At 42.4% G+C, this 22749-nt stretch overlaps 1 protein-coding gene across 1 annotated transcript in view; it reads left to right on the plus strand.

Annotated features, from left to right (window-relative positions):
* Positions 1-22749, plus strand: part of snx29 (sorting nexin 29) — a gene marked incomplete at its 3' end in the record, with an annotated part of 124807 nt that overhangs the window by 95214 nt on the left and 6844 nt on the right. The window contains exon 19 of the mRNA XM_080048996.1: positions 14581-14721. Within this exon, the coding sequence (XP_079905122.1) occupies positions 14581-14721 (141 nt within the window). The remainder of the gene's footprint in view (positions 1-14580; positions 14722-22749) is intronic.

The raw sequence follows: 22749 nt of genomic DNA on the forward strand, positions 1-22749 counted from the left end.
AAGCCTGTGGTAACGGTTAGCCTCACACACCAAGTCCCCAGCTCAGTGTGAGTCGCTCTGATTAGCCAGAGGCTTATACCGAGTGATGATGGGGGGCTGCTCTGACTATGCAGATGCGATAAGACATCCATATGTATTCATTTGAACTTTGTGTGTGTGTTCCTCTCTGAGAGTGCCGGTGTTGCTTTCAGAGACAGATGAATGCTCTGATTTTAATGCTGGTTATGTTCATGCGCTTGTGTGTTTGTGTGTGTGTTTGGGCCGTGCACGTACAGTGTGTGCGGACATGAATGCAAGTGATTATGGTTATGATAATGGCTGGTTGGTGACAGAGGAAGATAACTATTAATGTTGATGATGGTAATGATGAATGTTTTACAATGATTATGATGATCATTAGGATGGTTGTCTTGGTCTTACTTCCATCAGTCATAGATTAAACATCCCCGGAGGGAGAAGGAACGGAGGCTGATTTTAACTGCTAAACACTGTATAGCGGGCACCACATCATCTACGCCATCAGTGTCATTTACATTACAGTTCCATTTTAACCACTGAAGTCGGCACTTGTATTCTAGAGCCGTTGTACATTTGGGAGGTTGGGGCTAGGGTTGCTGAAATTTCCCGAAATGGCCCCTTTTCAAATCCCGGGATTTCAGAGCTCCTCACGGGATTTCCCGTTGAAACCATTATTGCCCTTTAATACTACTTTAATGGGACTAAATCAATGCCAATAGATAAATAAATGCAGCAGAACAAGGCTATATTACATCACGTTTTATTTCTACTTAAATAACATGAAGAAAAGCCATTCAAATTAGGCAAAATATTTTCCAGAAGTTAAATAGGCCTATTGAAAACGGTGTTTTTATGAAGAAAATACGAAAAATGTTTCACAGAGGTTCAATATCAAAACATGGCCAAAAAACGGTGTTTGGCGAACAAATGTATTTCAAACAATCTATTTTTATTTCTATGAACGAAATCAGTTTAAATTGAATATTTTCCAAAGGATAGGCAAATAACAAAAAATGCACTACCGATTGCTCTTAACGTGTGAAATAAGACATGACAGAACTAACAGCCTATTCAAACTGACACGCTAAGCAAGATTACTTTCCAGCTTTCCTTTCTTTTATTTTCATGAAGTGTGACTTCAAGAAACATGCTCAGCCTGTTTCTGAGCTTTGTCACAAACTGACACCGAGAACGCTCTTTCTTCCACGGACGTCGGCTGTATGGTGGAAAGTGCAGAGTAGAGCTGCTGCAGGTGTTTGGGTCGCTCTTTGGTTGCCTCGAAGAGCGCAAACTCGTTTGAAATTATTTTGTGGAGGTCATTCCCATACTTCTGGTCTGGCTCGGGACATTGCATGCAGTCATTAGCCTCGTTCGACTTGGAGCCGTCTTGCTCAGACCTGCGCAACTATGAAGCCCGTCTTGCTGAGCGCACAACAAAAATGCAACTGCTGTGCGCTCAGCAAGCCGAGCGTCATAATTGCGCAGGTCTGAGCAAGACGGCGACATCTCTAACGAGGCTAATGACTGCCTGCTGCAGATGTGCAGTAAGGCTCTGGGTCATCGTCTGCTCGCTTGGCTCTGGCTGATACGCATATTCTTGGGTATCATCAGACTCTTCCTCGGACACAGCACTTTCAGTATTGTAGAGGCGCTGGTATTTCGTATGCCTGCCTGTCTAAATAATATTTAAAAATATATCCCCCCTCAAAAAAAACGAAAAAAAAAAAAAAAAACGGGAGGACGGGTCCCGCGGCCAATTTCCGGTACTCCCGGACTGACTCATTTCACGGGAATCCCGAAATCCCGGGACCCGTCCAGCAACCCTAGTTGGGGCAATGGCTCTAAACTGGGGTGTTTGGTGTGTTGTCCCACCAATGGAGCCTACAAGGGTAACGCGCCCCACACACATCCTACCTCTACTGCGCGTCTACCTCGCGTCTGCGTCTGACTTTTGGTAACAGACTGTGAAATCAACGTAGAGCGAGCACACATCCAACCTCAGACGCACTGCTGAGGCGCGTCGGAGGCACGTCTGCAGCGCCGCTCCCCTTCACCTCAGGAGGCTCGCCTATTTTTTTCTGAGAGCAGCGCGTCTCTCTCGCGTCTCTGTGCTTTAACTGATAGAGAAATACTCTGTTGACAGTCATACCAGCAGCATTCACTCTAGTTACACGTTTACCCGGTGTGTTTATTTCAAAATAAAACATCCCTCAGTCGTATACGCGAATAATCCCTTTATTTCACGATTTAATTGTGCAATCAAAATCCGAGGGATTTAAAACCTAATTTTCAATTAGTTCTGGCATTTCATTTTTGGATAAATGACACATATAGAGATCCAATATAGTGAAGAAATAAAAAAGATCATGATGAGCGCAACAGTTTTCCGTTGCTCTCTGTGTCTACGGCCTTCTTCTTCCCCGACCACACCCCCCTCTCTCTCTCCCGTATAAATCAGTAAAGTGATTTTTGAAATACTCTGTTGAGAGTCATATTGACTTCATACTGGCAGCTTTCGCTGTAATTTCACCATTTCCTGGTGTGTCCCCTTCAAAATAAAACTTCCAACAAGCGAAAATATGGCAAAAAAAAAAGAAAAAAAATGGCAATGGGGCGCACGGATTACTGTCCAGACTCAATATAAATCATATGCATCATAGATGACATGAAATAACTTCATTTTTAATGGGAATTATCTATGAAAACTCTATGTAGAAAGATAGGGCTTTTAGAAGCAGCGCTGCAGCAGCAGCTGCTGAGACGTTGCATGTGTGTCCGAGAAAAGTCCGAGAGAGGCAGCAGTAAGGTAAGGCGACGCGCTCCAGAGGTAGACGCAGGATGTGTGTGGGGCGCGTAATGGTACGGAATCGGTCCTTCGAGGCAGGGCTGCCCTGAAGGCTCCATTGGGGCCACAAAACACCATCGAGCCAAAACTAGGCTTACTTAAACGTTTGGGCTTAACATGAGGAGGAGGAGACATTAAGAGCAACACTTGTAATGCAATACAACCAACCTTCAAAGAACCCCACCTCTTTAATGGAGCCTAAGCAGTCCCGGATCTTTGAGGTATTTGTCGATACCAATACTTAAACAGTGTTTGATAGCGGAGTTTAGTGATGTAATTCTAGGTTACAACACTCCCTTGCATACCCCTCCCTCGTTCAGAAAATGTACAAAAGCCACCATGCCCTTCGCGGACAAGAAGCTTGTTACTAAAGATGCCATCATCCACCACCACTGCCTCAAAGTCTTTCCGCAACATCAAGTGAATGTATGAATATTATATTCAATTTTTCTGTTCTGAATAAAAAGCAATATGAATTCCACACACTTGAACTTTATGACCTCTGTGTGATATAACAAGCAAGATAAATAAGAAATATGGTTTTAACAAAGAAAAGTTTAGGTGTCAAGTGCTGCATTGTTTCCATTTTGCTGCGTCTTTTTGCCCCGTGCGTGAACAACTTCTTTGTCTCCACATCATCGGGATTCAGCAAAGAAACTCTGGGCTGCATGGTAAATGGACTCCACTTATATAGAGCTTTCCCCTGTTTTTTCACAGACCCCAAAGCGCTCTACATTGTGTTGCACACACCCACCCAATCACACACACATTCATACACTGATAGCAGCAGCTACCACACAGGGTGCAAGCTAACAATCGGGAGCAATTTAGGGTTCAGTGTCATTCAGGGACACTTTGACATGTGTCAGGGAGACGGGGGATCGAGCCACCGACTCTGCACTCCAGTGGACAACCACCTTATATTACCCGCTTCGCCACAGCCGCCCAGACTCCTGAGGAGGAGCACCCAGCTGTCAGACCTGAGGCTGAGGCCTAATGTGTCACAGTGTACTGCCCTCCAATGAAAACTTCAAATCCGACATCTGATTAGATCTTGGGACTAGAACATCATTTGTCAGCCTCCCTCACCCAACCCTCCTTCCCCTGCTCTGCTCTCCATACTCCCTCTCCCTTCTTACTCTACACTCATCTTTACCCATTCTGTTTGTCTCCCTAATTGTCCGCCTCTCCCACTTATTCAGGTCTACTCTGCTCTACATCCTCCACTCCCCCGCCAACCTCCCCCCCCCCCCCCCTCCCACGTAATTTGCCCACTGGCTTCCTTACTACGCCGAAAGCCAATTTTCAGGACTTGTCAGTGGCTCACTCATTCACTTGAAAGAGAGAGAGGGAAAGAGTATCCTGCCGTCAAGTGTTTTTTTAAGGAAGGCCACACACAAAGAGGAGACGGAGGGAGGGAGTTGACAAGGAGAAGGGAGTGCGAGATGAAGAGAACAGAACACAGGGAGGCCATTGTGATGAGAAGATGGGAGATAAGAAAACTGCGGCTCCTTTCCCTGTTTTCCTTCCCGCTGGGGAGACAGTCAGACAGTTTTTTTTCTCCAAAGCCTCCATCTTAAAACGTTAAGCGCTCATATCTGTATACCACCCGCCGGTCTTAAAGAACTTGTGCGGAGGACTTAAGTGATGAAGCTCACAGTGTCTGGTGTATTGGTGACAGTTCTGTAGAAAGGAACAGAGAGGAGAGCAGTTTTTTTTTTTCTTTTTCAATGTTCCGTTCAAAGCCAAACATGGGTAGGATTGGATTGTTGTACAGCACGCTAATTGAGCGATTAACTTCCCCTGATGTTTGGTTCCTTGAGTGTGTTTTCAGACGTCACCAACCATACTGTATATCTCCCTACTTTGGAATGCGGCGTCATGAAGTGTTCATATTAGAAGTGCCGCTGGACATTTTGGGATGTTTCATTTTTACTCTACGAATATGCACAACAACAACACCAACAATTTTCCTTAATTAAACTACTTAAACTTACCTTGCAGTGATTTATCATCTCGGAAAAACACTGCTGCAAATGTGGGTCACTGGATTACACAGGCAGCTGTCCAGCAAGGAAGGTCTAAAGATCCGCTGCACAGTAACCGCCAAGCACCAAACATATGCTGTTAGCAACCAACTGGTGAACCAAGTGTAGCATTTACCAGTTCTGAAGTTGGTGGAGACCGAAACCGAGCTAAAGGTTACTTGTACATTGGACTTATCATTCATCAGGGGGCATGAAACACAAACTAATGATAATGTTGCTCCATATCCGCTGGATGTGTAAATAGGCGAATGTTTGCTAACAGGTTCACAATATCAAGTCATACGGTGATAATACTACACTGTTGTGTTCAGGGCTTGTTTCTGATGGCCCAAAGTTGCCAAAAAAATACTTTCAAATCAAAGGTTGAGTCAGTGATTCTGGAGAATGCTTGATGACCAAATCAGTGAACATCTCCTCATGATACGTTATCTATACGTACTGTGTGTTTGTGGGAAAAAAAACCCCACTGTCAATTAACAGCCTAGGCTTTATAAACGGGCTATAAGGGTATGTTAAAAATGGAGGCCCTCATGCTGGTTAACAGAGCCTAGGCTGTGTATTAATCCTAGAGATTTCTTCATGTTTTAGAAGGTAGCCAGAGAGGCCATAGAGGATTAGTCTTTCTCAAAGTTGAGTTGGTTAATCCATTACTCAAATAATAATATTGCTTATTGCCAGAATGAAGTTGCATGATGATAATTGACGATGAATGCTTTCAGTTTAATATGCCCTGTATGTGTTGTCAGTGTTTGTAACTAAATCAAATACGATACGACAAGCAGAAATGTGTACTATATGTGGATCCCTAGCAGGTGTGGTTTGACATTTTCTTCAATTCATCTGGTTAAATAGAAAACAGAATATTTTTTACTGTAATTCCCTTTCACATTCAAGAGTTGTTTCTTACAGGGAGTTTGGGGGAAGCTGGGCTAGGCAGTACAATGTGTGGAACAATATACAGGAGATGGCTTGTTAAATAGCGTACCATATACTGTAAATTGGTTTGCTACTATCCTTTGTTCGGTTGAGAGCACATAGATGTAACTCCTTATTTTTCCCATATATATTTTTTTCTTCCAAGTAGCATTTTTCTTTCTATAGGAGTTCAATTCGAGGGTACGGTAATTGGTGAATCACATATGAGTAGAATTCCTTCTTTCCTAAACCTCATAAAAACCTTTTAGTACCGTCCCTGGAGGGGAGATGGAGGGCCAACGAGGACCACAACAAAGGTGACTGTCTTTTCGTTTTGAAGCCTTCATTCGGATCCAATTAGCGGAACAGAACAGTCGTGTTTGGAAATAGTTTTTCTCACGTGCCAACCGCTGCTTCATCAAGCTCCCTGAAATAATGATGCTAGACGTTGACTTCTTTGTGGACTCAGTATTTCAACAAATTGTTCATCGTTCGTGTGATTAAGCAAACACATTCATCAAAAGAATGCTAAGCTTATTTTCCCTCCATGCTTCCATTTTCTCCTTCTCTTCCTTTCCGGGCACAACACAGTCTATTCTTCTTTTACTTTAGAGGTTCAGCTACTGTATAGTCAGCCCCTTGTCTTGACTGTCTTCACTTCCTCTTCCTCCTCCTCTTCTTCACTCTTCTAACAACACCCCCCCCCCCCACACACACACACACTTCCTGTCTCTTCGTCATGCACTGCCACTGGATCTTCTACTCAGAGCGTCTAATTCTGTAGGTTGCAGCCCAGCTTTAAAATAAACATCCACACAGCAGTAAAGGGAGTAATCACCCTCTCTCTTTGTTTGGCATTGTCTCTCCATGCCTGTGTCATGCTTTTCTGTGTGTGTGTGTGTGTGTGTGTGCGTGCGTGCGTGCGCGTGTGTGTGTGTTTTATCAACACCTCCATCAAGTGCTACATTTCTTTAAAAAAGTCAGCCAGTGCATGTTGGAACAGGTGTATTTTGATTCTTTTTTTATTTTTATTTTTATTTTTTTTGATCTGTGCACAATTTTTTTTTCTTCTGATTACTTCATTTCACACCAGTCACCTTGTCGATATGGTAGATTGGTCAACGAAGACGTCAGACATCTTGTGTCTGTGTCCGGATAGGATAACAGACCAGGTTCTTCTCAGAGGTATACAGCACGGGGGGAGACATGATTATCGTCTGCACTTTCTACAATTCTCAGCTGTGGCTCACGACTGCTCCCAACTTAAGACCTAAATTAATTCATTCATTCATTCATTAATGCACACGCTTTAGCTTTTTTGACACCCTAGGCATGTTAGGCAAACAAAGAGCAAGGCTTTTTCTATCAAGCCGCTATCCAAGCGTATGTTATTTGAATACTGTCATTTGACTCGGAGGGTCGAAACATACGCCATTGTGTTCTCTCTTTAAGAATGGTCTTGCCGTCTGTTGCCCATTGTATTTCCTCTGTATCTTCTAGTCTGTATGGTTTGTACGTGCATGATATATTAAGCCTCAGGTTAAAAGTCAGGATCCTGTTCTCGCTCAATGATGTTCCGTCTTAAATGTCACCACTGATCTATAGGAATTAGTCCCAACTCCTCCACGCGAGCGCCTGAAAAAAGCCCAGCATTGATATCCTCGTAACAGAGAACAAATAGCAGTTCTTACCAGCTTATGTGATCAAAGTTCTATTTGAGAAAAAAAAATCGATTTAGGATAAATCCTCTTAAGCTCTATTCTATTTTTTAGGTTTCTGCTCGAAAATGACATGCCCAAAATGAATAGAGTATATCTCTGCATCTACAAGGTCTATTTGAATAATTGTGGTGTCATTATGAAGGGAACACTTGTGAAATGTGTTCAGATGTGTAAGTATCAGTATTTATGTCACTGGCTCAGTCAATTAAGTTTGCACACAAGCATAAATGACTGATTTAATTTCCGCCTAAACAAAATCACACTATTTCAATGAATATCTCTTTGAAATGATGCTGATGGGGCTAAAACTCTACATCTAAGCATAGCACAAGGTGTTACCATTATCCCTGCAAAGTTTGATCCTCATAAAGTGAAGCAGAGCAGAATTACAGAGGTTTTAGTACAGACTAGTCAGACGGACTCTCCAAAATGGTCATTTTGGCACACTTTGGCACTAGCTGTGCCATTTGAAGTTGTTGATGTACTGAACTATATTTTTCACTTGTATGTCATTATCTGTGATTATCACATACATTTTCAAGAGTTTTTGACTTTTTTTTTCTTTTTTTCATAACGAACATGCAATTTTCAAAGAACCATAAAAAGCAACTGAAGTTTGAATCAAAATGAAACATATTTATTTATCAACAATAATAAACAAACTGTAAAAAAATAAATCACACAAAACTATTTACACTGACTGTGAAGTCCAAATAAAAACAATATATCAACAATAAGTCCAAACTAAAAACAGCCCCTCCTGAGTCTCCTTTTCCTCTCTACTTGTTGTCGTGCCAGAGCTGGAAACAGTTCTTTTTTGCAGTGAGACAGTGGTACCTGACATTTCCTGCAATACATGGATGTCTTCACCCTCGGGATCCCAGCATTGAGGCACCACTTGCAATGCTTGCGAATTTGCGAGTCATAGTAGATTGGCATGCGTGGGGGTAGAGGCAAGGGGTGGAGTAGCTGCTGAGCCTTCAGCAAACACCAACTTCCTAGCTGCATCTGAGAAGGCAATGGCTCTGTCTGGGAAGATGAAGCTGCTCATCACTGCAACACCAATTGTGAAAGGAAACAAATATTATTTAGTGGCCTTATTTTGAAAGTGCAATACATTCACAATATATTCACAAAAGCTATCACAATAGATGTGTGATAATAACAATCTTGGAAGTAAACATAACATAAAAAACACACTCCCTCCCTCCCTCCCTCTCTCTCTCTCTCTCTCTCTCTCTCTCCCTCTCTCTCTCACACACACCACACACACAGGCCGGCACACACACGCATTTATCTGATATTATATACTGGTATATATGAACATCTCTTTGAGATGTCTCTCTAGTAACTAATGAATTGAATTGTACCTTTCAAATGGCGCCATGTAGTCACTGTCGCTGCCGAGGTCTCTGTCGTCTGAGCTGGAGTCCTCAGCATTCTCAGCAAATATCATTTCTATCAACTTATCCGTACTGCACTTGTTTCGACGATGTTCTGCCATTTTTGATGATAAATGACCAAAAAATAACAACAAACTCAGTAACCGTCTCACACCGTGCGCTCTGCGTCCTGTGCGTAATTATTGCTACTAAAGCATGTAGCCTAAGATGGATACGCAGACGAATAACTCAGCCAGTGATTGGTCGTTTTGGATGATTGACACCTTGTTTTAACCGTAAGAGCCAATAGATTTTAGGGGAGGTATCGAAAATGTGTGCCAGACACATGATTGGCTAGCAGTAAGAAAGCAAAATGGAACCCGCGGGAAACCTTCTCTGTTACATGCTGAACCAACGAGACTCCTTGAAAGTAAAAAATAAGTCAGATTCACTTGGAAATGGTTGGAAACGAAAGGGGACATGTTGGATTTACTATAACAGGAGTTTTTTGCTCTAAAGTACAACTTTTCATCAAAATATCGCAAAGGTAAGAGTAAGTAAGTAAGTGATTGTTTACCTTTGTATTCTTTGGCCGCTAATTCACCGAGTTTTTCATTATACAATGAAGTATCGGAGCGGTAGCAATGGAAATGTGGAGAGAGGGTTGACTTTCTGACGCTATTCGGATTTTGATATTTGATCATTAATATGCTTGGTGTTTGAGTTGTGTTTGGTGTGTGTAAAAATGACTTGTATGTGCTTGTAGCTGAGTTTCTCATGTTTAATTTGATGTGCAGTATGACTATTTCTACATTGTTATGGAAGTGTTGTATGCCTTTTGCTGCGAGAGTGATCACTAAGTCCCCCAATTGGGGGACGCTAGAGTTTAAGAGGATAACATGCAGAGTTCAAATCTATTTTAAGGGGCTAGCTGGGAAAGGGATGACAGTCCAACATGCCTCTTTTGGAACATTTTGTGTTACAGTTTGGAATTGAAATGTGATATAGAAAACGCTAGTAGAAAAGAAGTTGGCCCACAAAGTCAGACATGTTCTCATCATCATCAGATTGTATCGGTATACTTGTAGGCATTCCACATTATAGGCTACAGTTCAGTAGTTTAAATCCCACTCAGACCATTGCCTTAAAGACCTACTTCACCGGTGAAATATGAAGGTGTATTGAACTTTTAGATCCTATGTAGTATAAATGTGCAAAAACTTTAGAAATCGGTTCATCCTAGCCTGAGAAAAGGCAGAAAGAGTGTGTTATGGTCTCACTGTCTATCCCTAAATGTTCCCCAGTCTGACACACACGGCACACGTGGCAACATGTAGGGTTATAATTAACAGGACAGCTGGGTCAAGGGAAGACTGAGGGAAGAAAAACCTCATTCATTATGTTATAGTAGCAATTGTATAATGAAAGAACGCTGGTTCCGTATGGGTGAAGTATTCCTTTAAGGCCTTCATGCAGGTCACTGTCCAGGGAAACATCCTCCATTGTCACGTCCTAATATGAGAATATTCTCTCATCTATCTCTATCTATCTGTCATTTAGTTAATGGACCAACTGTTTTGCTTCGGCTGTATCTTTTCCGGCATCTAACTTCATGTCAGACTATTCCTGCGTTGCGCTGATGGCGTGTCATTGGCAGCTGTGTGATTAATATTTTGGAATGGTTTCGGGTCCCCTAACACAATCACTCACACTGCTTCATTCATTCATTTAGTTTTTTTCCTCTCCTAATTTGGCCTGCTCACAAACAGGTGGCATTTATCACTTTGAATTTCACAGCAGGTAAGAGCGTCCTGTGAATTCACAATCTCTGCTACATTTGTCAGCCTTCCATCTCATGCGTGTCTGACGCACCAGATATGCTTCTATTTCCATTGTTCAAGTTGTGTACTCAGACCGCCTTTCAGTCGCCCCATACGAACGCATTGAAGCTTTTTCCTTCTCTTTTCAATGTGTCACTTCAGTGGTGGTGTGTTGGGTGTTCAGCGCAGGCGTACTATACTGTACTCATGCTCAGCTCCGGTATAGAACATGTGAAAGAGGGATTTACAATTAGGATAATGATGCATGATGCCCACTGTTACAGTTAGCATCTATACATTTTAACAGTACCAGGTATTTCTGGGTTAATTGTCTCTCTTTCCTGTGGATAACTGCTCCGATGCAGACATCATTCTGGTGACGATAGAAATAGATTTTTATTTGGGAATGTCAACAATCAACCAACAATGTAGACAGTTCCTCTCTACACTCCTTTTTTAACAACTATGTCCTTTATCATGATATGAGTGACAGCTTCCTGCATCCACGTTAGTCTCAATAGACCAAGATGGAATGTATATTTGACATATAGTGTTAAGAATACTAAGGAGCGGCCCATACTGTATCGACCTGAAGCCAAATGCATTGACGTTGCACCTGAAGTCAATTCTGTGGGAAAAGTCAGTATATCAGAGAAGTGAATTACAGCAGCTTTTTTAAGAAATAAATAACTAAACATCATAAATTGCTGATGCTTCAGAAAAACAAGGGTGGGCTTTCCTTTTTTATTTTGAGTCATTGAGTTAACATTTCCATCAAGCATATTATGAAGCTTTCTCAGTTATTTTAATAACGCATTCAAATACCTACACCATAGGATTGTGTCCCTGTCCCTGTCCTTGTTTGAATACGCCTTTCTTTGGCGATATCGCATGTTCAAGGAGGCAGCCGTTTGAATGTCGCCAAGATTTTTCTGGGAGATAATGAAAGACTATTTGTGATGAGTGAGAAGGGGAGGGAGCTGGTAGCTGGTATAGCTGTGCACAGAGGCTAATGTGTTGCCATAAATAAGTATGCCAATGAGACGGTGTAAAAGTGGATTAAGCTCGCTGTGCTAATACTGCCATATGTGCGGAGCCATTTGATATCTGTGAAAACCGCAAACACCATGAAGCCGTTTTCTGTCGTCACGTCTTTTGCTAATGCAGCACCAAGTGTGTATTCGGACGCACTATAAAGACACGTTGCCATGGTGTATAATTGAAGCGGGCTATAAAGCATGTTCGTTGCGGATTACGGAGAATTATGATAGAGGATAGTTTGTTCATTTTTGGCTCAAGATGCATTTTCCTCCAGGACATGATGTCACACACATTCACTGGAATGATTGTGTCACATATTAGAAGTGAAATTGGATTGAAGTGCATTCATTTGTCGGGAAATGTACCAAAGATGTATATATGTCATGCTTTTTAAGGGCTTGGGCAGAACACAAAATAAGCACAGACCGTGGCTGTCCTCAGTTGATTAATAGTGTATTGATTACAATATGAAATAATGTTTAGCACTCAGCTTAATGCTATAGTAATTGCTCTTCACTTTCACTTGGACATGGCCTGTTTTCACAATGAGGAAGTGTGCAGCATGCAGATGTGCACATGTAGAAATGATGATGGTGATTGAAATGCATTATTTTGCTTATTTTGCATGTAACATGCACATACATTTAACAGTTGTGTCAAGTCCAGGCTAAGGTTGGGAATTAGGTGAGATTTGCCTGTATAGATAGCAAAGTCATGATTTTTCTTCCATTTTGTTTATCAAAAGTAGAAAATGCCAGACATTGAATTTGGTTTTAACCTCAGTACTAGCATCAATGTGCTATAGAGAACTCACAAATAATATCATAGAAGCTTTCAGAAAGACATTCATTATGTCCCAGTTTAGCCTGCTGTTGAGCAAGCTAGAGGAAGGCATAACACACACACACACACACACACACACACACACACACACACACACACACACACACACACAAGCACATCAGTTCTCTGAGCGTGCATATGAGAAGTTGGTAAAAACTTTGACGTTGTTCTGTAGGTCAGCCATAAAGTGCTGAGATAACAGGTATACAGTCCATTAGCGGCGTTGTCTGCTCCCATCTTGTCAGCCACCACTGTCATTTACCGCAATCAGATCTTTCCTTTTAGTGCAGCTGTTTTCTAAAAGACAGGTTAATGTACATCAGGGGTTTTTCAGTGACGGTCACCATGCACCCTACCACTTAAAGTAAGCAGATGTAGCTTTTAGAGGTCCCTTTGTATAACCATGGATGCACAGAGTACTATCACTGGATAAGTTTTGATAACGAGGAACACTTTCTAGGGTATACTATGTTCCGGAGCGGTAGGGAGGATTTTATTCTAAGAGCGTTTATGGAGGTTTATTCGGTATGCGGAAGTGTAGATCAATAAATGAAAAGACGGTTCTCATGTCTTCATGTTCAGATTCAACTGAGTTATGACTATAGGAGGATAAGTATTGTCAATACATTAATTGGCTCAATAAGCTGTTTGTCATGAATGATGCTGCTGTGACCGCTGACTGTGGGTAAGTCGGCCTTATGAGCAAGCAAAACTACAGTTCCCATAGATCACCTGTTCCCCCTCCCCTGTAGGCACCTCCCTTGATTGGTCTTCCAGTTATTTCAGTCTTTAATGGGCTTGTTCATGCTATTCTCTGATAACACCGTAGATGGAGCATGTGATAATGGATGAAGGTATAAAAATAAACATAAACATCACGGTATCATTTCTCCACTCCCACTTCCGATGCTACATGCTTTTAGATAATTCATTGGACTCTGGCGAAGTGTCATTCTCCGATATCTTTTCATCACATTAGTTGTCTAGACGTGTCTGTCACTGATGCTGAAATATTAACAGCTAGACAGTTCCAGCCGCCGACAAGGCTTGGGCTGTCAGTCTCCTCGTAATGGCTGTCCAAAGTGTCACAGTTTCCCACGTTTGCCATGTAACCTATGGGCCTCACACTATCACGCACACTGAAAAAAGAGGGAGAGAAAACCTGGCATTATCCACTTGCCGTGTCCATTAAAATGCCTTTGAGGTAGACAGGAACACAAAATGTTGTAAAAGTTCCTGGACTGTTTAGCTCTCATAGTTGGTTGTCGTCAATACCTTTATTTATCTAATACCAATCATAACATGTTGACAAGTCACTTGTTTTTAGGTAAGTCTCTGTGTTGACTATTAGTCTAGCAGGCCAAAGTTGTTTTTTTATCAAGGGAAATATCTCAGCATCTACTGGTCATCCCCAGCCTCCCCAATGCTTAATGTCAGAAAGGTATTGGGGGGCAAGGGGCATCAGATGCTGTTTGAGCACTGACAAGCACTGCGGTTGAAGTACACTGGTGCCTTAAGATTCTCCTTTCTTTCAGCAGCCGTGGATGGTACTTTGGAGTGTGTCCCGTTGTGTCTACCTTGACGATGGGACCCATCTCCCGCTCTTTTCTCCCTCCTTATCTTCTTTTTTCCCCTATCTGCTCCCTCTATCTTTTGTGAGTCTCAATACATTAGCTAATGGTGTGTGTGGAAATGGGGGAAGCACAGCTAAGCCTATAGACAGAAGGATATCATTTGTATTGTAAGGCAATGCAAGAGCTTAATGAGCTAAAATCTTTTTCGGATATCTCATAGCTGAGCTCTCATAAGAAGGGAAAGCCTGTATGCTGCTTTACTGGAGTTACTATATGTCTCTGCAGCATGGCATTTAGTTAGTGATTTTCAGACTTTGACAGATTTGGTCAAATCAGGATGTGTCGCTGATGATGCGTCTTTACTTCTCCTCAGGTCTACATCCGCATCCTGGACAACGAGTGGAATGTGTACAGGCGTTACACTGAGTTCAGGGAGCTCCACAACCACCTGAGGAGCCAGTTCCCACAAGTGGACACCTTCAACTTCCCACCCAAGAAAGCCATAGGGAACAAGGTGAGCTAAAAGGACCCATGAAACTGTCTGTGTGACTGACCATTGGGCCTTCCTCTTTGACTGTGTCCGTCACCCTTCTCTCGGCCTAAGCATAGTAGCACTACGTATAGAATAGTTTTAAACTTGGGCCTACTGTTGATAATCATGGACACATTTGATTGATTTGCCTTTCGTAACAGAAGCTTGAATGTCACAACATGTTGTTAATGAAATGCTGAACACTGGATTAGCTTATGACACTAGGTAAACTAATGACCTCGTTAGCCTGACACGTATGTTCACTCATTTGAAGTTTATGTTAGAGCACGTCTTCCACATTTGATTTACAGGGGTTTTGGGCTGCAGTGGTGAAGTGGGTAGGAAGGTCAGCTCAGGAGTGCAGGGTCGGAGGTTCGATCCCCCGCCTACCCGCCACATGTCGAAGTGTCCCTGGGCAAGACACTGAACCCCACATTGCTCCCAATGGTTCAGAGGGCGCCTTGCATGGCAGCTACTGCCATCGGTGTATGAGTGTGTATATGAATGGGTGAATGTGGTAAGAAATGTAAAGCGCTTTGGGGCTGAGAAAATTGTCTAAAAAGCGTTATAAGTCAAGTCCATTTACCATTGTTTTGGTAAAGGCTCAAAAGACACCACCATCTAGACTGTTTTAATACAATCTATAGCTCTTGTTACTTCCCATATACAATAGTTTGTACATGTGGAGAAATCCAAAGCTTGGCAGGCTTGTTGTTTATAGTTATGGTTGCAAAACTTTGATTGGACAATGGCTGGCCACTCATGGGAGGGTAGGAAAGATAAAATTCCACATGACTTTCACCGGGTATCATAAACATTTATATCAGGCATTGACATTTTATATCAGCCTGTTAAGAGAGGTAAACCCTGTGGAGCAGTGCAATCAGACCACTAGTTCCCTTCTCCTTCACTCCTCTTTTTGTTCTTCGTCTCACGCAAAAGCACACACACACACACACACACACACACACACACACACTCTTCCTTTACTTCTCTGGTTACTAGGAGAACTCCCATACAGTCCTCCTCTGTGTGCCCCCTTAGACCTTTGGCAGACCCCGATGATCTCTGTCTTGGTTGGATTGGACGTCGCCTCGTCCAAAAGCTGTGGTCTCACTCCCCACCTTCAAAAACGCTGCGCTTTTCACAACTGAAAGCCTATGTGGAAGGGGCTGATAACATGAGAAGAGCTCAAGCGGTGTGTGTGTGCGTCTTTGTGCGAAACTGCGGTGACCGTGTGGGATCATGCTGCGGTGTCTATCATGTCTATCAAAGGCCTAGCCAGTCGGTATCATTGTGTCCTGGGAAGCTCTCTGAAAGCCCCATTACCCTGCTGGTTTCTGTGGAATAATTGCTTTTTCGACATCTCCAGGAAGTGGGCCATCACTGCAGTGAAGGCAGCCCCGCCATTGTCCCCCTCCCAAACGTGTCTTAAAGCAGGAACACCACATGCTCCTGGACAGACCAGCACAAACTCAACCCCGTTACTTACACTTCATGTAAAATCTTAACAGGTACTGTATCTCACGCTTAAACCTACAATTATTTACTATCTCGAAGTCTCTTGTTTCTTGTCCCATCTTTAATTAAACAGGACTGCTTTCCCAAAAGTCACTTGCGAGACCCACATGGCTCATGACATTTGTTTTTGATTATTGGAACGTCATGAAATGCTATCACAATGGACACAGCAGCTTGAATGCTGAAAATCTGGTGAAAATAACCTGTAAACGTTTGACCTTAAACATACATTATACTTCTATGTTTTGTAATGTCTCATATAAGCTAGATCGTGGTTATACTAATTGTAAAGGACGGTTTTTGTTTTTAGCTTAATCAAACGTCAGCCATGCACACTACAGCCGTGCAACTTTCTGCCAAGTATGGGCTCAGTGGAAGAGAGTCTTAATACACCATACACTAGCGGATATTAAGAAGTCCTTCAAGCTGTAAATATTAATTAAATACAATCATTTCTTCAAATGTTCTAAAATGAGCCGCTCCGGCAACAGAAGTTTTGTGGGAGAAACTTGCCAACGAAAAACAGAACTCCAGGCCTTCGGGCCAAACTGAAATGGAATTAGTGAGCAGGTGGAGGGATTTGCAGCTTAAATACGTGTGTGTGTGTGTGTGTGTGTGTGTGTGTGTGTGTGTGTGTGTGTGTGTGTGTGTGTGTGTGTGTGTGTGTGTGTGTGTGTGTGTGTGTGTGTGTGTGTGTGTGTGTGTGTGTGTGTGTGTGTGTGTGTGTGTGTGTGTGTGTGTGTGTGTGTGTGTGTGTGTGTGTGTGTGTGTGTGTGTGCATCTCTTCTTAATGCGCTTGTACATGCAAAACAACACCAATTTTACATAAAGCAGAGCTTTGTACATAAAGAGTCGCTGTGTGCTGGAGGGTTGTGACTGACTGTGTACAACTATGTTTTCCTACCTCAGAAGTTATTCTCTACAAATGGAGAGTGTATTTTGTATATTCCTGTCTTATTTCTTGCCTGCCTGGCACAGTTACAGTACCCTGTCATTTAAATGCTCTCTGATTGTCTGCTGCAGGAATGAATGGTCAGGTGAAGTGGAGATCAGTGCTATTATACTGTAGAGATACAGGGACAAACATATATATTTTACTTCAACAGGAATGGTGACATTTTCAATAGACTTAAATGGAGCGTATACGACTGGTGTAAATAAAGTGAAAGGAAAAAAGCAGTCGGTTAACAGTCAAGAACTGGCTACAATTTGATCGGGATCCCTCTCCTGCTGCAACCTCCGGAAATTAGGAGATGTCTAAAAAAGATATATAACAAAACATTTTATGATAATTAATGTATTTACTCCCAGCCTCATTTGCCAGCTCTCAAAATATGTAATCGAGGACTAGGACAAAAAGCTGTGCTGATGAACAGTGTTGCTGCGTGGCATCTTATTTTTTTCCCCCAGTCCTTCTGTGTCTTCTGATTCCATCTCTGTTCATGGCTTTCTCTATTGTTTTTCATCTCTGCCTTTGCTGCTAACTGTCTTTTCCGCCTCTTCCCTGCTTTCATCCATTACAAAGGGACACTTTGGCGACAGCGTTTTGCAGATCCAAAGCTGACTTTGATGCAAAAACGTACCCAGTCGTCCCCACACACACACACACACACACACACACACATGCACACAGACACACACACACGCACACACACACACACACACACACACACACACACACACACACACACACACACACACACACACACACACACACACACACACACACACACACACACACAGAGGGCCTGTCACTCTAGTATGTGTGGCTAATGAAGGAGAAATGTTAATGTTAGGAACGGGTGACTCGGTGTGATGTAAGAGATAGAGAGACCTTGACAAGCCTTTTCTAACAGTGCAGTTGAATATCTGCTCCGCTGTGGTGAGGAGAATATCAGTGGAGATCAGGTAGCGTGGGGAAACTGTGTGTGCACACGCTCCCTTTACTAACTGTCTTACAAGGACTTCCTCAGTTTCATCATCACAGGCAAACACTTATCCACACTTCCCCCAAAAGAAGTGACAACCCACAGAGGGAAACGCAGCTGCAGTTGTCAAAGAGCATCTGCTTCTGCTTTGGACTTAATAAAGCATTGGAAATCATAGGGAAACTTCATACTCATACTGATCACATGTAATAGCTACCTACCTACCTACACACACACACACACACACACACTTTTGTTAAATTATCTATGACACTTGACTGACTTTATAGGCAGCCAGCACAATCGTGCCCTATGATTGGTGTAAGCTAATCTCCTGCCTATGTCCTCAACCTATGTCCAGTCTGGAACCCTTTTTGAATCTTAAAGTGAATAGTGGCTTACCCCTTCTCATAAAGTTATATTTTATATTGCAATGAAGGGATTATTCTTCGATGAACTTTTGCTTTAAGTTCACCATTGCTTATTAACTCTATGTTCTGCCTGATTTTATATTTATAATCTACAGAACGTTCCAATGAAATGTTGCCTAGTACATACAGGACCAATGGGGAGCTGCTATACAACACCACTGCATATCTCTTTGGTATTTTCGTACCATGTATTCTGTTCGAAAAACGACATTACCGTCATGTGTTACAGATTGGTAATACATGGTGCATGTCTTGCAATGAAGGAGATGATCAGTTGAGTCAGTTCTATGATCTGAATGATAAACTAGCATGGGTAATTCCTGCTGGATTTAATTAGCTGCTCCACACGTCGGTTTTTCACATCCAGGCTGTGAGTGTTAGACCTGCCACTTGAATCAAAGAATACATTTTCTCTCATTTATCACATGTGCACTTGAGAGATTCACTATGAAAGAAAAGGAGTTGGCCACTTGACAAACTTATTCATCGAACGAATAACGTTTTTTTTTTGTATTCCAAAATTTGATTTAATTTTTTATTTAACCTTTATTTTTCCAGATAAAACATTAAGAACAGTTTCTTATTTACAATATTGATCTGGTCCAAGAGGCCCTCAACAGGAATAAAGGAAAACATAACAAATATACAAGCGTGACTCACTTAGACAAACATACAACGGATATATAAAATGCACAGCCTATGTACAGAAAGAAAATAGAAAACACAAATGTACTAAAAAATAATCATGGGACGAGCGTGAAGGTCTGGATAAGGTGTTAAGAGACAACATTAAAGTGTGTGTGTGTGTGTGTGTGTGTGTGTGTGTGTGTGTGTGTGTGTGTGTGTGTGTGTGTGTGTGTGTGTGTGTGTGTGTGTGTGTGTGTGTGTGTGTGTGTGTGTGTGTGTGTGTGTGTGTGTGTGTGTGTGTGTGTGTGTGTGCGTGCGCGTGCGCGTGTTGGCCCTTATAGCTTTTTTTAAGAAGTGTTACTTCTCAAAATGTACATATAAATACATGTATAGGTTGGTACTGACGAGATGTTTCCTCAATATAACATTGAACAGCGTAGCGAAATTATATGGAAAAATGCGATTTGCATTTTTGAGAGAAAAGAAGCTTTGTAATAATTGTTTTAAATATGTTCAACTGCTAACTGAAGTTATGCTAAGTGTGAGTTTGAAATTGGGTAGTTGAGAGGCGCCGTGCTCATTTATCTTCAGAATTCATTCAGGACTTTGAAAAAAAAACATGGAGCCAAACGACGTATGTGTTCCCCTCAGAATAAAATGTCTTCATTAAGAAACTAATTTGATTTAGTTTGACACATTTCAGAAAATTGAAAAATGGGCTTCCTTCAGATTTTTTTCCGTCCCCCCGCAAGAGACTACAGATATGGAACAGACGCCTTCATTTTCATTGTTGACTGCGGTGCTTGTAAACAGCACACCTTAATCCATCACTTTGTAAGTGGCAATTATGTAAATACTGTTATCTTGATCCCTATTATGGAATCATTTCATTTAAAGGAGATTGCCTCCTGTCAGTTGACCCCTGACAGTGGCCTCGGCCGCATCGAGTCTTTGCCCTCTTGACTCATGTGTGCGTCTGTGTCGCTCCGTCTCGTTAATGAGCTCATGAGACTCTCCCCTGTCTGTGTCTCCACCTCCAACCGCTTTAGGCTAGACGGGCCAGATGCGTAACCTCACAATACAGATGATGACACACACACACACACACACACACACACACACACACGCACCCACACACACACACACACTGCCCGTGACAGCTCATAAGCAGCTGATTTGTCAGGGGGGCTGGCCGGGCATACAGGCTAAATGTTTCCCATGTAGCTCTTTTCAGATCCCCTGCTGGTTTTATAGCTTTAGATGGAAAGGGGACAGAATGATCACATCAAAGCCACGTTACGGTCACACACCCCAGAGTCACAAATGTCAGGTTCTCTCACCGGTCGCAATTCATTCACGTTTTACACAGCTTCTGTTTTCCCCTCCTCCCTCGATAACAACTTATCTCATTGATCCACTTGTACCGCTGTGTCCTCTCCTGCTGACTGAAATAGCTTCCGCCTTGTGTCTATTCTTTTTCTCACTCTCTTTTATCAAACCTATTAAGATTTTTCAGCAGGTTGTGTGTCTTTCCTGCCTGCATATGCAGAGCCTTCTCCACATTAAAATTGGTTGACCGGGAAACCATTGAGAGGCTTACATTCTGAAGGTAATTGGTCCCCGCAAGAGATTAAATATGGCCACAGTAGAATAGACTAGGGTCACTTATTCTGACTATGTCATCAATTCCATTGTTGGCATTATACTCTGAGCCTCAGCCTCTGTTGATCCCACAATTAGTGAGGATGTGAGCGCAGCATTTGATGAGTCTTGAATGCACAAAGCAACCTGCTTGTTTCCTTTTAGATAAAGCTGTCATATGTGTCAGTCTACAGCCACTTACCCAAAGGACAGACGCTAGTGTGGCTCTGTCCATCGGTTCCGGCAGCTCACTCATCAATATGCTGCATTTAGCTTTTTCAATCTGTAGAAAAAACTGAATTGTGAAGTATGAATACGACAATTTGCATTTTCTCCATAGAGGGGTGATGTGCAAAACTATTTCTTGACTCTGGGTACCAATTTCCTGGAATCTCAGTTAGTTGCCTGGCAACAGCTCCCGGCCAAGAACTAGTGTTTGATAGTGGGCATTCGGGATGGTCTCACTCCCTGACAGGATCGGACTTGTAATGGAACATATTCAGCCAATCAGCTTAACTCAATAACAATAACGCTATCTATAAGCCTTCACTCAAATGCTTACCTAAACTGCATGACACTGACACAGGGAAGCAGGGAAGGGATAAAAACAAGGAGTCAAATCAACAATTGATGCTTCCCTAGATACCAGGCTTTTGTTTATATTGAATTTGCAACAATTGCACTTGGGACTCGATTGATTTTTGATGATTTTGATTAAAGTGACATAATAAAAGAGTTGTGAAAAGTAATCAAATCAGAGAAAATTGCACAACTTCAATTTGCCCTCAACACTCTGCAAACAAAGGGACAAAGAGAGGGAGAGATCAGCGCCAAAGCTGCTCTGATTAATTCATCAGAAACTTCAGAGTGAATTATTAACCAGTCTTGGTATGTTGTCTTCACATATTATGCAATATACGGTATGTGTTGTGCACTTTTAATCATGACAAAGAGACATTGTGGAGTATACTTTTATGAGCATTCCTGAATGGACTGTGATGTTTTATGCATTTCCCTGGACCCTGTGTGTGTGTGTGCGCACCATTGAACAAACAGCTCTTTCAGCCTGGCCGTGGTCCGGTGTGGGAGGCGGTGTCCTTGTTTAGTTGCCAGCGTGTACCATCACTGTCCGCTCTCATTTAATTCAAGTGTACCACAGGTTCAAACCAGCGCTCAGGATGATGCTCCTGTTTAAAGTTGCAACCTGGGAGAATGTGTTTAGTGTTTAGAATCTCCATATGTGAAGCTAAGAGCGTTTCTTGCTCCAGAGACAGCACGTTAGCCCGCAGTCCGCCTGTTATAGGGAATTGGATTGCCAAGACTGCAGCTTATTATGCAACCAGCAAGTTTGGCTTTGGACATCCGTTACATGGCTACACCCCTGCTGTTTACCTCTCTGTAAAGAAACCAAGCCAAAAAGCTACAATGGAAATATAACACAACACACACAGTTCACACTGGTATTCAAGCACTTCAAGTCTTGCATTCATTTTCTTTTAGGAGAAGAAAAAACTGGCTGATACCGTATAGGGTGTAGTTTGTTTGTACTTTTTACTTCTGAAAGTGTTGTGTGCCATTCAGACATGCTCCTTGGAGATTTTTTTTTCCTCCCCACGAAATTGCATGGCGTGAAGCTCAGAGCAAATTCACAGAGTAGTTGTGGAGACCTCGACGCTCATGAGAATACTTTCCGCTTCTCTTCCATTGACAGCACCCGTCTCCTGCTTATCTGTCCTCCTCTGAAAGTGACATTCAGAAGCGCTGTGGGTGTATATCGTATTTAGTCTGTGTGTGCGCGTGTATGCGTGTGTGTGTGCGTGCATCCAGTTTCTATTCCTACCGTCACATGACCATGTCGTGAT

Source organism: Ammodytes marinus (genome assembly GCF_949987685.1).
Source record: "Ammodytes marinus genome assembly, chromosome: 20".
NCBI classification, from domain to species: Eukaryota; Metazoa; Chordata; class Actinopteri; order Uranoscopiformes; family Ammodytidae; genus Ammodytes; species Ammodytes marinus.